At 57.7% G+C, this 16,711-nt stretch overlaps 1 protein-coding gene across 2 annotated transcripts in view; it reads left to right on the top strand.

Moving 5' to 3' along the window:
* Window positions 1-13,626, top strand: part of tmem132e (transmembrane protein 132E) — a 105,180-nt gene extending 91,554 nt beyond the window's left edge. For both annotated transcript variants that reach the window (XM_086142286.1, XM_086142285.1), the window contains exons 5-9: window positions 66-209; window positions 4,006-4,211; window positions 5,316-5,595; window positions 8,488-8,682; window positions 12,382-13,626. In XM_086142286.1, the coding sequence (XP_085998412.1) occupies window positions 66-209; window positions 4,006-4,211; window positions 5,316-5,595; window positions 8,488-8,682; window positions 12,382-13,488 (1,932 nt within the window). In that variant the 3' untranslated portion in view covers window positions 13,489-13,626. The remainder of the gene's footprint in view (window positions 1-65; window positions 210-4,005; window positions 4,212-5,315; window positions 5,596-8,487; window positions 8,683-12,381) is intronic.
* The last annotated feature ends 3,085 nt before the right edge of the window (window positions 13,627-16,711 follow it).

Here is a 16,711-nt window from a genome sequence, read left to right as displayed (position 1 = left end):
GAGATGAACCCGATGTTCTCCAGCCTGCCGCCATCCCATAATGATCGGTTTGTGTCTCCGCTCAGGATACAGAGATCATCAACACGGCCGTCCTGACCGGACGCACCGTCGCCATCCCCGTCAAGATGGTTTCCATAGAGATGAACGGCGCCGTCACCGACGTCTCAGCCTTCGTCCAGTGCAAGTCCACCAATGAAGACATCGTGAAGGTGCGTGAAGGAGACCCCCCCAGGTAACATCAGATCTGCAAGAAACGGTCTGAGGGTCGACCCCAGTGACAGGAGGTGACAGGAAGTGATGTCATACAAGGCTGAAGTCACTTGATGCAGGAGGCGGAGCCTGGTTTGTGGACGAGTGAATTAGCAGGAAACATTAGCACCTCTGAGCACCTTGTTTAGCTTCGTTTCCTCTGATGGATGCTTACATAACGGGGGGGGGGGGGCACTGATCCAATTAGAGCTGATGGTTGGAGGAGGCGGGGCCTCCCAGGCAGGAAGCGCTGGATAAAGTATGTTGCTCATGTGACTAACTGTGGGGGAACACGGAGGAACACGGAGGAACACGGAGGAACACGGAGGAACGTGGCTCAGGTTCCACGGTTGGTTGAGGGGAGCTTTCAGTACCTTCATATTCTGTATTGTTGAAGCTTTTATTGTGAAAGCGCTGGTGATCCAACAGAAAGTGAGGCAGCAGAGAAGCGCCATGAAAGACCGGTGAAGGGTCTGGTGTCAGTACACGCAGTAATACTACTACTACTACTACTACTACTACATGTTTCTACTGTAAACAGAAGGGACTCAAAGACTGGGGCAAATGGAGAAGGTACTTCCCCCCCGAACATCAGGCCCGGCCCAGTTAAGTACCCGAGATGAAGTATTGCAGCGAGAAGTACTTCACATTGCTGTGTAAACTACTTCCCCACCGTGAGCACTAATGAGCTAATACAACAAGCACTAAAGTGTAATTACACCTAGCGTGAATTTACAGAAGCTAGCAACAAGTCTCCACCTTAAAAACAGCAAATACCGGCATACAAGTCATAGGACAAATGTACCCTTACGAAGTACTGATACACCAAACAGCTGGAGGCAGTGAATGTTCCTGTGTGTACATACAAATACTGGCGTACCAATACGAGCAGTACATTTGCATACACAAGTACTCCAGGTACAAGCGGTACTGCACGAGTACAAGAGAGCGAAGGAGTAAACAGAAGGCTGTGGTGAGCGATCGCAGTACCAGACGAGTGTAAACATGTGGACGTGAAGTGACAGACGTTCTCCTGGGAGGTTCCGTCGTCGCAGAACCTTTTCACAGCCGGCGTCATCAATTCAGCAACAACAGGCTAACGAGGCGCCGCTTCATTTAGCTAACAGGGCTAAAGCGGCCCGCCGCCCGCATGCCGCTCCGAGGCAACGCTCATCCATCAGGCGCTCCGTCGCCGTCATGGCAACGGCAGCCACACCCCCCCCCCGAACGTGGTGGGTATTAATTAAGGAGGACTTGAGTCGGGCGATTAAGGCTGGGATAAGGAGGGTTCTGTCTGGAACGTGGAAACCTTCTGTCCTGAGGGGGCGGAGCCTAAGGTGATCACCGATCAATCATTGTCCATCGATCAGGGAGGGAATTGATTATTTTATATGAACCGCCGAGCGAGTGCTTCAGGCCCGACTGAAGGTGCACTCGGAGGTCCCGCGATCCAGGTCTCGGGAGTCCGAGCAGAACCCGCCCGGACTCCGGGACTCCAGAACTCTCTGGGATTTGAGTGGTTAGGAATTCGGGGACTCTTGGAGTCTCACACACAGGCTCTCTTGGACTTAGGTACCGGGACTCTGATTCTCAGGTTCTCTTGGACTTAGGTACCGGGACTCTGATTCTCAGGGACTCGAGGACTTGGGGTCTTAAGAGACTCAGGAGACTCTGGTACTCTGGAGGAGGCAACTGTGAGATGTGAAGTTTTCGAGACTTCGAGTCCCTCGAGGACTTTGGTGCTCGCAGAGTCAGACTCTAGTACTGATCCTCATGGACTTGGGGTCTCAGAGCCTCTGACGCTTCTTGCACTCTGGAACTCTTGGTTTCAGAGACTCTGCTTCTCAGGGACTCTCAGGACTCGTGGACTCAGGGAATCAGAGACAATGAAACTCTTGGACTCCGAAACTCAGAGGCTTTGGGAATCTGGGAATCCGACGCCGCGGACTCAGAGACCCGGGTAACCGTGGGGTCGGGGTCTGGATGACTCGGGGACCCCGCTGGTCTGGGTCTCAAGGTCTCGCAGAAACCGGTCGACCGGAGGACTCCGGAGGACCGGCGTCTTTGTCCTCCGTGGTCCAGGACACCGGTCCTCCGCCCCCGACCGATGGACCCGGGTCCCCGAGGTCCCGCCTCCCGGAGCCCGACGGGCCCTCGAGAGTCACGTGACCGCAATGAGCCGACGACGTAATGGCCCTGAATGTTGCGTCGGTGGGCGGAGCCTCAGGAGCGTCTGGGACGTGAATCACTTAATGTTCTGGATGAACGTGTGAACGTCCTCACCTTCATTAACCTACACACTTCCTCATCCCGCCGGGCCCCGCCCCCGCAATCTGACACACACAAGACGCCGCTGCACATTAGCGGCAGTGTGACGACGTGTGGCAGCGGGTGTGTGAGACACACACACACACACACACACACACACACACACAGCTGCTGATAGCCGCGGCTGCTAACAGCTTCTGACTCGCAATTAGCCGGCCGAGTTTATCAGCAGCAGGAGCCGCAGGGTGTGTTTGTGTGTGTGTGTGTGTGTGTGTGTGTGTGTGTGTGTGTGTGTGTGTGTGTGTGTGTGTGTGTGTGTGTGTGTGTGTGTGTGTGTGCCAGGCAGATGCTCTCAGTTCGCCGTTACAGCACTGTGATTAATTAAGGTGGCCATGGTCTATTTGCGGAGTTCTCTTTCCTCCTCCTCCTCCACCTCCTCCACCTTCTCCATCCTCCTCCTCCTCCTGGAGGCCTTCAGAAGGACCTGGAGGACCTGGAGGACCTGGAGGACCTGGAGGTGCAGGTCATGTGACAAGAGCTCCTAGTGCAGAAAAGCACAACATCTTAGCATCTCCGTGGACCAGAACCCAGAAGGTCCCGGTCCTGTCGGCGGCCCGGTTCTCCGTGTTCTCCTGCCGAGCTTCTCTCCATGGGAACTTCTCCAGGTTCATTGAAGACTAAGTAGGCCAGGGGTGAATGAGAGAGTGAATGGTTGGACGTCTCCAGATGATTGACAGCTGACCTCGCCAGATTAAGTCCCGCCTTTCAGTCCTCCAGATGGATAAGCTGTAGATAATAGATGGATGGAGATCGGCTCCAGCCGTCAGTCAGGATCAGGAGCCTTTAGAGGAGACGGAGCGCCAGCGTTTGGACCGGAGATGTCGGGGTCGGGCGTGATCGTTCCTCGCCTGGAGAAGATCAGCAGCCCACCTCCATCTGCAGGAGATCAGATCCTCTGATCGCAGCTCCTCCTCCTCCTTCTCCTCCTCAAACCCTTCAGATAAATCTCCAACCGCAGCCTGAAAGCACAAAGCACGGGAGGACCGGTCTTCATGATGCCTCTGGATCTTCTGCTAGCAGTGCAGCAGAAGATGGTGGAGAGGGTCTGAGATGGAGGTGGTTGAGATGGAGAGGGTGGAGATGGAGAGGGTGGAGATGGAGAGGGTGGGGGCGTAAATTTAGCATCTGTTGGAATTGTGGAAAGTCAATAGATCAAATCTGAATCCATCCTCTCCTCAACCAGGAGGGACTCTACGTCCCTCACGAGGCCCCTGGAGGCCGCCTGTCTGCTGCTCCACATGCTAGGATCTGGTCTGGGGTTCTCAGAACCGTGGAGGAGCCTGGGCTCGGGAGAAGGATCTGAGACACGTTAGCGTAACGTGGACCTCTGGAGTCTTCATTTGAGATGTCCTTCCCTTCCGCTTCTCCTCCCGCGTACCTCCTCCGCCGCCAGATGAACTCACAGAAGGTCCGACCTCTGCTCCCCAGGTGTCCATGAACTGCGACTACGTGTTCGTGAACGGGAAGGAGACCCGCGGCTCCATGAACGCCAGGGTGATCTTCAGCTACGAGCACCTGAGCGCCCCGCTGGAGCTCACCGTCTGGGTGCCCAAGCTGCCCCTGCAGGTGGAGCTCTCAGACCACAACCTCAGCTTCATCCGGGGCTGGAGGGTCCCCATCCTGCCCGACCGGAGGTGGGTGTGTGTGTGTGTGTGTGTGTGTGTGTGTGTGATGCAGAGGAGCAGAGTGAGGACGCCTCCTGACAATCTTCTCACTTTCCTGTCAGGGAGCAAACAAACCGGCAACCCTTCGTTTAGGGAATGTTTAATGGGGGCATTAAGGGTGTGAGGGGGTGTGAGGGTGTGTGAGGGTGTGTGAGGGGGTGTTAGGCTGCTTGTCGCCGCCGCCGCCGCTGCTCCATCAGCGCCGCCGCCAGCAGAATACAAACGGCGTGTTTAAGGGGCGATCCAGAGGACGGGGGGCTTTGGAAAAACATCATCCTTCAAAGATGGCCGACGGAGCCCCCCCCCCCCCCGAGGAGACAGGAGAAGAATGAAGACCAGGATGAAGAAGGGGGGCAGGACAACCCAGGGAGAGACAGGAAGTGGCACGGAAACCAAGATGGATTCCCCGGACAGGACACAGCGGAGGAGCTTTGGTTCCGGGCGCCACCATGACATCACCGTCTGTGCCGCCACGTCGCCGAGCGCCAGGCGGCGTCACGCTGGCGTCCGATGACGTCGCCGCTCCACGTCCTTCGTTTCCTGCTGGATTTTCAGTCGATTTTATTTTGTTTCATGGCGGCGCGGCCAAGAGGAAGCGGAGCCTCCTGGAGAACCCGCTCCCGCCAAGTTCTGCGTCAGGACGGCGCCGTCTGCCGCCGACCGAGGCGGTGGGAGACGTGGTTGGCGTGCGGAACATGGCGGTGGGCGGCTGCCAGCTTCAGATGTTGAACGACAGAAGCGGCAGAATCCCTGAAGAACAGATGGCACCAATTGAGACGTGGCTTCGTTTAGCGGCGCTTAGCATCGCTTAGCGTCGGTTAGCATCGGTTAGCAGCCGCTGCTCCTCGGAGGGGACGAGGCAGAAGCTTCGCCAAAAGGAAATGTCATTCCACTTCCTGTGAATCACCACGGCCTGGATGTTCCTCCTCCGTTCCGCTCGGGTTCCGGCCGGGAGGAGTTGGTAGAACCCGGTAGAACCCGGTAGAACCTGGTAGAACCTCGGGGTGGGCGGGGGGAGCGGCGGCGTGGGTTTCTGGTTGCCAAACATCTCCTCTCCTGCCTGGTCCTCCCCAGGAGCACCAGGGACAGCGACGGCGAGGACGAGGAGGAGGAGCGGCGCCTGAGCCGAGGCTGCACGCTGCAGTACCAGCGGGCCCGGGTCCGGGTCCTGACCCAGTTCCACACCACCTCCACCGAGGGCACGGACCAGGTGATCACCATGCTGGGCCCGGACTGGCAGGTGGACGTCACCGACCTGGTCCAGGACTCGCTGAAGGTCTCGGACCCCCGCGTGGCCGAGCTGGTGGACCGGACGGTGCTGGTGGGCCTGGAGCTGGGAGCCGCCTCGCTGAAGGTAAGGGGGCGGAGCTACACCGCGGGACCTCACCGACCTCGCGGAGGACGCCGACCTTCGAGAACCCGGAACATCGGGACTGGATGACATCACAGTTCACCGGGTCCAAGTAGATGACTTTAGATTACATGAGATTACATCGCACGAGATTGGGTCAGGTGACATTCGATCGGATCACGTTACATCACATGAGGTCATATGAGATGGGATTAGGCTACATAAAATGGGATTAGGTGAGATGAGGTGGGATTAGGTGAGATGAGGTGGGATTAGGTGAGATGAGGTGGGATTAGGTCTACTCCCCATCCAAAGGTCAGGTGATGCCCAGGTGACCTGTGAGCTCCAGAAGGTTGTGCTAGCAGACAGCGGAGAAGGTCCGGCGTCCTTCAGCAGGGACGGAGGCTCAGAGTCAGATTAGGAAGAGAATAATCCCGCACGCCGGTGAAAGGCTCGTGTTCGGAGGATGGACGGACCAATGTTCTGGAGAACGTCTGGAAGAGGTCTGATCCAACGGGGGGAACGAGAACCTCTGAGGAAGAAGCGGGATTGACTCGGGGGGCGGGGCTTCACTCGGGCTCCCGTCTGATTGGTCCAGGTGAGACGAGCGTGCCGTCGGCGCCGGTTCAGGAGTTCAGGACGCGCCGCTAAAGAGAAGGTCCGAGCAGATCGGCCGCCAGATGTCCGCCAGACTCTCGGCCTCCACTTCCTCGGCACAGAGATTACCTGAGATTACCTGAGATTACCTGGTAATCTCTGCAAACATCAGCAGGCGCCGCCGAGGGAACGGAGGCCGGTTAGTGGAACCTTTGAGCCTGCAAAGATGGCGGAACACACACACTGATCAAACAGCCGTGTGTGTGTGTGTGTGTGTGTGTGTGTGTGTGTCTCCATTTGATCCCTGCTTAAATGTTAACTGAGCATTTAAGGTCTTCAAAGAGAAGCTCCTCAGACTTGCAGGACCTGCAACTCCCTCTGGAGACCAAATCCAGTCAGTAGAACCTTCTGGGTCCTCTGAGTGTGTGTGTGTGTGTGTGTGTGTGTGTGTGTGTGTGTGTGTGTGTGTGTGAGAGAGAGAGAGAGAGATCCCTGAGTGTTCTCTAAGGGAAGCCATCTCAGAGTGCAGGATCTCCTTCTGCTCAGCAGGTTGGACGTGTCCACAAACAGAAGCAGGAGTTGTGAAGGTCGCGCCTCCAGCCTCCGTCTCCAGCTGGAGTCCCAGGTGTTTCCAGAGCTGGTCTTCGTTTCAGCGCCGAAGTTCTTGAAGTGAAGCCGAACGATTTGCCCGGTCATGAAGCTTCTTCAAGAAGCGATAACAAACACCAGTGAGGTTTGGACCCAAAGCTTCTGATCCGTTCCTCTGTTCCAGCCACCGTCTGTGTGATGGCTGGAACTCAAAGGACTTGAAGGACTTGAAGGACATTTGGACTGAAAATGGTTGGACTGTGTAATCGCGGACCACCTTGGACTCATGGGATCCGTGCACTCGTAGAAGATCCAGAACCACAAGGACTTTTAGGACTCGTAGTCCACTTAGGACACATAAGCTCCGCCCCTGCGGTAGCCCCGCCCCCTGCGGTAGCCCCGCCCCTATTGAAGCCCCGCCCCCTGTGGAGGTGGAAGGTGTTGTGATGAAATGGACGGTGGTTAAGCGTTGAGAGAAGGGGAGCCGGAGGCTCTGGTGTTCCAGTCCTGCTTCTTCAGGAGCGTCGGCGCAGCGGCAGCTTTGTGTTTGTCTTCATCCCGACGCTGGCGAGCAGGAAGGAGCTCCCGCCACCTGATTACAGACAGGAAGCGGTAATGAGAAACGTCCATCACTGCCCGCCAGATAAAGGGGGGTCGACGGGACCTGTAGACCATCAACACGTCCAGAAACATCAGCCTGTTTGATCCCTGGACCTCCACCGATTTGGAGCGAGAGCTAATGTTTACTGATGACGAGCTAGCTAGCCAGCCCGTGCTAGTGGTTTTGTAAAAACATAAAATAGCATGTGGCTTTAGTAGTCACACGGCAGGAAAGGTCAAGCTAGTTCACATCAGCTAACGTTTACATCCGAGCTGCGCTAGCTAGCATTAGCCCGTTTGAAGGCCGTCCTGCGGTTCTTGCTAACGAGGTTCTCAGCCTCACAAGATGGCCGCCGTAAGAAGAGAACTGCTGCAGTCGAGCTTTTATTACGGGGGGGGGGGGGGCTCCGCTGCTCGGAGCCGCCGGTCCGACGGGGGGGGGGGGGGGGGGGGGGGCGTCGCCGTGGAGACGAAGCGTCAGGTAGGAGATTGACGAGCCCGGCGGGACACCTTGAAGCTGACGCACCGAGATGGATAAACGCCATTAAGACGGCGTGTAAAACCGCCGGGGGGTTTATAGCCAATCAGAGGCCATTAAGTCACCTGAGACTGATCTTCTCCGCCGCCATAAATCCACTCAAACAACTTGGACGCGCTGCGGCGGCCATCTTGGACCGCCATCATATATTCAAAAACGCAAACAGCCCCGTCAGCAGCGCGTGTGTGTGTGTGTGTGTGTGTGTGTGTGTGTGTGTGTGTGTCTGTGTGTGTGTGTGTGTGTCTGTGTGTGTGTGTGTGTGTCTGTGTGTGTGTGTGTGTGTGTGTGTGTGTCAAAGAGAAGATCCACTGAGCCACTCCTTCACACCTGGTCCAGGAGAAGGTCCAGGCTGTAGAACCTTCCATAGGGCTCTGGCGTTCCTCTTCGGTTCCCCTCCTGTTCCCTCCAGGTCACAGGAAGTTCATCAAGTGTTTCTCCAGGATGGTTTTCTGGCTAAAGTCCTTCCTGACCGTTGGTGTTTTGTCATGGCGAGCGGGTTCGGAGGCGCCGCCGTCCGCTCGAAAGACGTCCCGGCTCACGTGCGCGTCAGTAACGGGCGGCCGTGTCCACAGGTGGAGTCTCCTCTGGCCTCGGACGCCGTCCTGGGCGAGGCCTCCTTCTCCGTCACCGACGACAAGGTGTCCATCGGCGAGCTGCGCGTCCACGCCGTCTCGGGCCTGACGCTCAGCCTGCAGCCCAGCCCCGGCAGCAGCCACACCATCGTCGCCAAGGCGACCGGCCTCCAGACCCTCACCGCCCCCAAGCAGGTAAACCACGCCGAGGAAACCCAATGTGGGATGGAGATGGAAGGGACGGGGAACCGACATCAAACAAGTAAACATCAAACAAACAAATAAACATCAAACAAACAAATAAACATCAAACAAATCCGATAAACGTCAAACAAATCAAACGAACAAATAAATATCAAACAATTAAATAAACATCAAACAAATCAGATAAACTTCAAACAAATCAAACGAACAAATAAAATATCAAACCATCTTTGAAATCAATTCGTTATCAGTTGGGTCTGTCGTCCGTTCATTCATCGATCCGTCCTCTTAAGTGATCAATAAATCCATCAAATAAATGGATGCCTATCATTTATGACCAGCTGCTAACTGAAAACAGCTAAATGCTAATGGTAGACCGCCCCAGCTAACCGCTAGCTGTTAGCCTTTAGCGGCTCCCCGTCCGTGGTAGCGTGGAGGTTCACCTCAGGTCACCTCACGTCCTTCCCGCCTCTCGCTGGAAGCCGGCGTCGGTCGTGGCTCCGCCCCCGGGGTCGTGAACGGCCGCTGAATCCCGCGGCGGCTGTTTATCTGCCGGAAGGCAGCGCTTTCACCTCGGGTAACGCGCCGGCTCCTCGGCCGCGTCCTCTAATCCGCGTCCAGCATTGTTCTCCAGGAGAACCCGCCGACGCCCGCGACCAGCCGGGCTCCTCGCCGCCGTTTCATCGCAAGCTAGGAATTAGCGGAGCTTAGCCCGCCGCCCGTGATAAGCTCCGCCGCCTTTCCCAAAATGGATTCTTATTACCGGCGTGCTGTTCTGTGGTGTGTGTGTGTGTGTGTGTGTGTGTGTGTGTGTGTGTGTGTTTGTGTGAGGTTCTCCTCGGCCATTGACATCTCATTAATTGGCAGCTTGGCAGCACTTTTTTATTTTTTCTGCAGCTCACTGGCAAAAATCCACTGACGTGGAGCTCCTCAGCCCCTTCTGCTCCTCAGCTCCTTCTGCTCCTCAGCTCCTTCTGCTCCTTCTGCTCCTCGGCCACCTTGAAATGCAATCATCATAATGTTCTCCAGGACGTTCCTCCCTGGGAGGCCGACCAGTTCAGTCTGCAGACAACTGACTTCCACAAAGGGTGGCCTGTGGAGGCTGCAGGAACCTATGAGAGCCTGCAGGAACCTATGAGAGCCTGCAGGAACCTATGAGGGCCTGCAGGAACCCCCTGGAACCTATTGGAACCGGTGGAGACCCATGGAAGCTTGCAGGGATCTACAGAAAGACGTTCCATGAAAACGCAGGGTTTCTCCTCGGAGAACATGGTGGATCACAAGGCCGTGGTGGGAGGTTCCTCACGTCCAGACGACGTGCTCGCCCTGAGGAGGAGGAGGAGGTAGAGGAGATCCATCCTGCGTCAGGTCTCGCCTCCCCGTCTCCTCCTCATTGACAGTTCTTTCCGGTGGTTTCTGCGTTCCTTCCCGGAGGGAACGGAACGTCATCTGGTGCCGAGAACGACGCCGGCGCTGTCAGAAGATCTCACGCGACCCCCTCCTCCTCCTCCTCCTCCTCCTCCTCCTCCTCCTCCTCCTCCTCCTCCTCAGCTGCAGAGTCAGCACGTCGGAGCAGATCCACCTCCTTCATCCTAATCAAAGGAGCCCTTCAATCTGTCACGCCGGCGCCGCGCAGAACCGAGGAACAAGAGGAACCCTGGAAATCTGGAGAACGTCTGTTCCCGAGCCGGACCAGGAGGAAGCAGGTGGATCAAACTGTCAGAACCTTCTTCTTCCTCCTGTCAGATTACCCAGATTTTAAACCTCCAACTCAAGAACCCTGGAACCCTGGAACCCTGCCGGCAGCTCTGAAGGAACCAGGAGGAAGAAGAAGAAGAAGAAGAAGAAGAAGAAGAAATGCCAAAAGCAGGTCTCTTATCAAGACGACGAGAATTATCTCGACGCAGCCGATGTCCTGACAGCTTCTAGTCAGCGGGAACAATGAAGACCTTTAGATCTTAAAATAACGTTCCTGTGGTGTCACCCGAGGAACCCGCGTGGATCCTGAGAACCCGTTTCAAACCCGACACCTCAAAACGTCAAAACTCCAGGAAACAAAGACGAGGTGAAGGAAGCGTGAGATGTTCGTAAGAACCTGAGCGGTTCTGACGCCGGCGTGGGAGAACCTTGGGTTCCAGGCAACATGGAGGAGAACCTTGGGTTCTCCTTTAGCCTGACGATACACAGCCGTAGCTAGCGGTGCTCAACGGGTCCCTGTTAGCTGCTAAATGCTAACAAAGTCATTGACGTTTGTTGAGCGACGGTCCTCTGGATCTACTAGAAGGTTCTTCCATCATCAGATGAGATGACGATCCATCAGAAGTTGAGGTGAACCTGCTGTCGCCGATGGATGGGTGGAGGTCAGATGGCGTCAGACGCTTGCCGTTCAGACAAGAAGGAAGCAAAGATCTGCAGGTTCTCTGAAGACTCTGCTGTGAATGGCCGGGTGACCGGGGAGGACTGACGGTGGCTCCGCCCCCTGGCTCCTCCCACGTGTCCACGAGAACATGAAACACGCGTGTTTCCCTCAGAAGATGTTTCCTTGAGGTCCTCCGTGGTCGGTCTTCTGCTGTTTTCCCGCCGCAACGGCGTAACGAGGCGCTAACGAGGCGTCGCGGTTCGAGTTCTCTGAGATCAAGAAGGTTCTGCGGTGGTTCCAAGAGGAGCTTTGTCAGCTGCAGACTTTGTTCCTTCACTTGGGGTCGGGCTCTGCGGCCGACACCGGGCGGCCAATAGGAAATGAGGAGATCACAGAAGGCGAGCGCCAACAAACGGCCGCTTCATGTTCCTTATCGGCCGCCGCCGAGCAGACAATGAGCTCGCCGCCGCATTCAGAGACCGCTGAGATGTTCTGCTCCGCTCCTCCCGGGTCCAGGCCAGGGGCCTCCGGGGTTCCTCTGGACAGAAGACCTCGGCTCCTGGGCTCTTCTGCCCGGAGGCTTCTACAGCAGGGAAGTTCTTCTGAGGCACCACCAGGCAGGAGTTGGCCGTGGAGCCCAGGAGAACCCAGGAGAACCCAGGAGAACCCACGCTCCTCTCCACCGCTGGGTGGGACCTTCTTTCTCTGAAGCTTCCATTCCTACTCTGAGACAGAGGCAGGGCTTACCAAGGTTCTAGGTTCTAATCCGGCGCCTGCCTGGGTTCTCCTGCCTGGGTTCTCCTGCCTGGGTTCTCCTGCCTGGGTTCTCCTGCCTGGGTTCTCCTGCCTGGGTTCCCCTGCCTGGGTTCTCCTGCCTGGGTTCTCCTGCCTGGGTTCTCCTGCCTCGGTTCTCCTGCCTTGGTTCTCTGGGTTTTCTGTCTTCCTGCCGGTTTGAACGGTGGGTTTTGTAGGTGTGAAGAAGAAGGGCTGGATGATTGACAGCCGGCCCGCCAGTTTAAGCCCCGCCCCTCTTCTGGCCAAGGAACGCACACGAAGATACCGACCAAACACTGGAGTCCATGAGGTCCGGCTGATGGGACCTCAGCAGCTCCGCTTCCTGTCAAAGGCCAGGATGAAGCCGGTGGAACCGGAGGAGCCGTTCCTTCTCTCAGAAGTTTGGTCTTCGTCGCTTCGCGGCGGTTAGAACGTCGGCGCTCTGAGTGGCACGTCTGAAGCCAGAAGACGTGGCAGGACATCCGTGTCCCGCGAGTCCACCTTTGCTTGCGTGTCGGAAGGAAGGTGAGGTCTAATGTCAGATGTTTCCCCTCCAGGAGGCCAGCCTGTCCGTCTGGATGATCTTCAGCGACGGGACGGCGGCCACGCTGGCCTACTTCGACCCCAAAGACTACAACTTCAACGCCTCGGCGCTGGACGAGAAGGTGGTGTCGGTGTCGCAGGAGCCGCAGCAGCGCTGGCCGGTGGTGGTGGCGGAGGGCGAGGGCTCGGGCGAGCTGGTGCGGGTGGAGATGACCATCTGCGAGGCCTGCCAGAAGACCAAGCGCAAGAGCGTCGTCGCCTCGGCCGCCGTCTACGTCAAGGTGCGCTTCGGCCCGGAGGAGGACTCGGAGGAGGAGGAGGTGGCCGAGGCGGAGGCGGAGCCGGAGGCGGAGCCCGCCGCCCCCGTCACCCGCCGGCCCGCGGCGAACCCCGGCCCGGGCGGGAGGATCTACGAGACGTCGGACGAGCGGCCGGCCGGCGTCCCCGTCGACTACACCGACTTCCCCACCCCGGGCGTCCCCGAGCGTCCCACCGAGAGCGGCGAGGACGACGGCGAGGACGAGGAGGACGAGGAGGACGACTTCGTGCACTCGCCCCGCAACATGACGGACCTGGAGATCGGCATGTACGCCCTGCTGGGCGTCTTCTGCCTGGCCATCCTGGTGTTCCTCATCAACTGCATCGTCTTCGTGCTGAAGTACCGGCACAAGCGGATCCCGCCGGAGGGCCAGGCCAACATGGACCACTCGCACCACTGGGTGTTCCTGGGCAACGGCCAGCCGCTGCGGGCGCAGTGCGACCTGTCGCCGCAGCGGCCCGAGAACCCGGCCGACCCGCCGGAGGGCGTGCAGACCTGCTGCCACGGCGACCACCACAGCAGCGGCAGCTCCCAGACCAGCGTGCAGAGCCAGGTCCACGGGCGGGGCGACGGCAGCTCGGGCGGCTCCACCAAGGAGAACGGCGAGGACGCCAGCTCGCCCACGTCCAAGCGCAAGAGGGTGAAGTTCACCACCTTCACCACCCTGCCCGCCGAGGAGCTGCCCTACAACTCCATCCCCATCGCCGACGAGGAGGACATTCAGTGGGTCTGCCAGGACATGGGCTTCCAAGACCCCGAGGAACTGCACGACTACATGCGCAGAATAAAGGAGATCGCCTGAGGAACCGGAGCGCCGGCCTCTCGGGTTCCGTCCGAAGCTCTTTTCTTTTCCCTTTTCACAAACTCCAAAAAAAAGACGGCCGGCGGCGGTCGGGGTCGGGAGCCGTTCCATTCCGTTTGCACAGCGCCGCGACCCCCGCACGCTCACCACGTCTCGGACCGGAGAGGCCAAAGACTCCGCCGGCACCGGGAACCCGGCGGCGGCGGCGGAGGAGGAGGAGGAGGCCGGCCCGGGCCGGACCCGGAGAACCGCTCGCGGCGGCGGCGGCGGCGTTCAGGAGGACCTCCGGGGCCGAGGAGGCCGAGGATCAACCGGGACGACAAGGACACCGTTTTGGTTCGGTTGTTTTTTTTTTTGCCAAAGTAGACAACCTTCCTCTGGGGACTCGTCTTCATGGTCAGCAGCAGCAGAAGAAGCAGCAGAAGCAGAAGCACTCTTTCTTTCTACTCGTCCTCCTCACCTTACATTTTTCTACATTTCATAGGTAGTCAAAGCAGTGCCCTACTACTACTACTACTAGTACTACTACTACTACTACTACTACTACTTCTACTATTACTACTACTCCCACTACTACTCCCACTACTACTACTACTACTACTACTACTACTAGTCCCTCAGCAAACTAATGCCTTATGAAAGCCAGAGGTCACAGGTCACGACGGCGAGCAGAAGTCGTCACCGCCGCGTCAGAACTCCACCAACGTTCTCCAGCATGAACCGGAAAGAACCCGTCTTTGCATGGAAACCCAAAGCGTGGGGTTCGGGGGGGGGGGCACGTTCCACCACGGGTTGTGTTTTTCTTTTGGTTCCCGACCCTGCGGTCTGTTTCTATGTCCATGATGTAACCTTCTCACGCATGGCGTCCGTCCTCCCGGGCCACGCCGCCATGAGGCGAGGAGGCGGAGTCTGTTTGAAATGTACTTCCTGGTCTTGTGGCGAGTAGAAGGGCAGCCCCGCATCTCCTCCCCAGAACAGAACTGTAGCTTTTTTATAAACCTCCATTAAAGGTCCGCCGGGCCGGACTGACATGTCTGCCCCCCCGTCACCTCCAACACACTGAGAGTAAACTAGCAGGTTCCTCTGGGCCGGCGGGAAGATGAAGGGCTTAATTATGGGATGTTTGTGGTCCCCGTGCTTCTGAAGGCATCAGGAGGCGAGGGGGGGGGGGGGGGGCGCCCGGGACGTCAGCCGCTCCGTTCCCGGGTTTCGCGTTCGGAACCCGAACTCCTTCCGGGTCAGAACGAGGCGAGCCCGGAAGCAGAACTCGGGGAGGTTCCCCGGTGGAGAGACCAGAAGGTGCCGGGCCGGAGGTCCTTTAGAAGATGTGGAAGGGCGGCGGATGGAGAACGTCCAGAAGCTCCGGGGGGGGGGGGGGGGGGGGGGTCCTGTCTGACGTAGAAGCAGAAGCTTTCAGACCAGGTTCTGGAGTCACCTTCTCCGAACACGACCCCTGCTGGCGATGATGTCACCGGAGAACCTGCCGGAAGCGACGGCGGCCCGGAACCGGTGACCCGGAACCAAAGGTTCCTCTGACGTTAAAGGTGACGTTAAAGCACCGGGTCGGCGCAGGAAGTCGGACAAATAGCTTTTGAAAATAAAACACCAGACAGAATATCAATAAAACGTAACGCTATAAAACACAATAAAATGCAACAAACATACCATGACCTCGCTAGCGCCCCCTGGTGGCGGAACACGGGAAGTACACCCGGCGGCGTGGGAAGACCTGAACGTACGAAAAACTTCACCGCTGCCGGTAACAGCCGGGTCATGGTGTGGTGATAACGGCGATAACAGACCAATGAGAGGTTTAAGCCCCGCCCCCAGCCGTCAATCAGAAGGTCCCGCCCCTTCCTGTCTCTCCATTTCCAAACGCCGGCTCACACAAACAAACGGGCTTTGCTTTGAAAACCCAGCAGCCGAGCAGGAAACATCTGACGCTGCGTTTTTTACTTCCTGTTCTGCGTGTAAATAATCCCACGCGTCCTCCAGACGTCTCATCCCGGCTGCCGGCGGGGATGAAGGTTCTCACAGTCCGACCGGGTCCCGGCAGGAGAACGGCTGGAGGTCCTGCGTCTGAGAGCGGCCGCAGGTCGGGTCGGGTCGGGTCGGGTCGGGTCGGGCCGGGCGGACCTTCATCCCCGCGGCCTCCATCCTCATCCTCATGCTCTTATTTTGTAACGCTGCTTCGGTGACTGTGCTCATGATTCTCTTTATTAAGCTGCTACTAGAGACTTAGCCCCGCCCCCAGCCCCCCCCTCCCACACACACACACACACACACACACACACTGACTGTCCGATGTTCCTGTACAGAACCCTGTTCCACTTCCTGTATCTCCTCGTGTCCCGTTCTCTGTAAAGTACTAAAGAAAGTGCAGAACACCAGCCGTGTGTCCGCCTGGCTTCTCTGGGGGGGGGGGGCGCGCTCTGATTGGACGAGGCCGCAGCGAGGAGACCCGCCGAGCGCCCGCAGGAACCCCTCTGGACCCCCAACACTTCTCCGCTAAGTTGTGGGAACAAGATAGCGACGCACGTTCAACCTGCTTTTTAGACACTCTTCTCTGGAGTCTCCAGGTTCTCCTGTCCAGGTTCTCCACGTTCTCCACGTTCTCACCCGTTCTCTGGGGAACCATTCGTCCCGGTTCAGCCCCTCATCCCGCCGAGGCCGGGGGGCGGGGCTTCACCCGGACGGGTCGGCCGTCCATGAACCCTGTCTTAGGTACCTGAGGACAACCTGCTGAGAACCTGGAGAACCCAGGCAGGAGAACGTGGGGCGGAGAGGTGGTATCTCTGCGGGTTAATCCGGCCCCGGCTAATGCCGCTGTAATTCCACCCTGGATTACTGCGGAGCCCCGGGTCTGCAGCCAGTCAGAGCGCCGTTGTCATGGAAACACTGACTCGCCGCAGGATTACCTCCATCCACGAGAGCGCGGAACATCTGTGACCAAAGACATGGGGAACCTGGAGGAACCCGGAGGAACCTGAGGGAACCCGGAAGAACCCGGAAGAACCCGGAGGAACCTGAAGGAACCCGGGGCTGTGGGTCGGAGGGCTGCAGCTGTTCCTCTGGAAGCACCTCCAGATCAGAGGTGGTCTTCAAACCCCCCTTTAGCTGCTGCTGTGACCAGGTAGGCGGGGCCTCAGAAAACTATTAAAACCGGGCCAATCAGCAAATCAATAATTATTGATCATTTGTATGTTTGAAGTGAATTGGTGTG

Source organism: Fistularia commersonii, chromosome 35, assembly GCF_037954325.1.
Source record: "Fistularia commersonii isolate RoL2024-O1a breed Wild chromosome 35, RoL_Fcom_v1.0, whole genome shotgun sequence".
Taxonomy (NCBI): Eukaryota; Metazoa; Chordata; class Actinopteri; order Syngnathiformes; family Fistulariidae; genus Fistularia; species Fistularia commersonii.
This window is presented reverse-complemented; position numbering and strand designations above follow the sequence as displayed.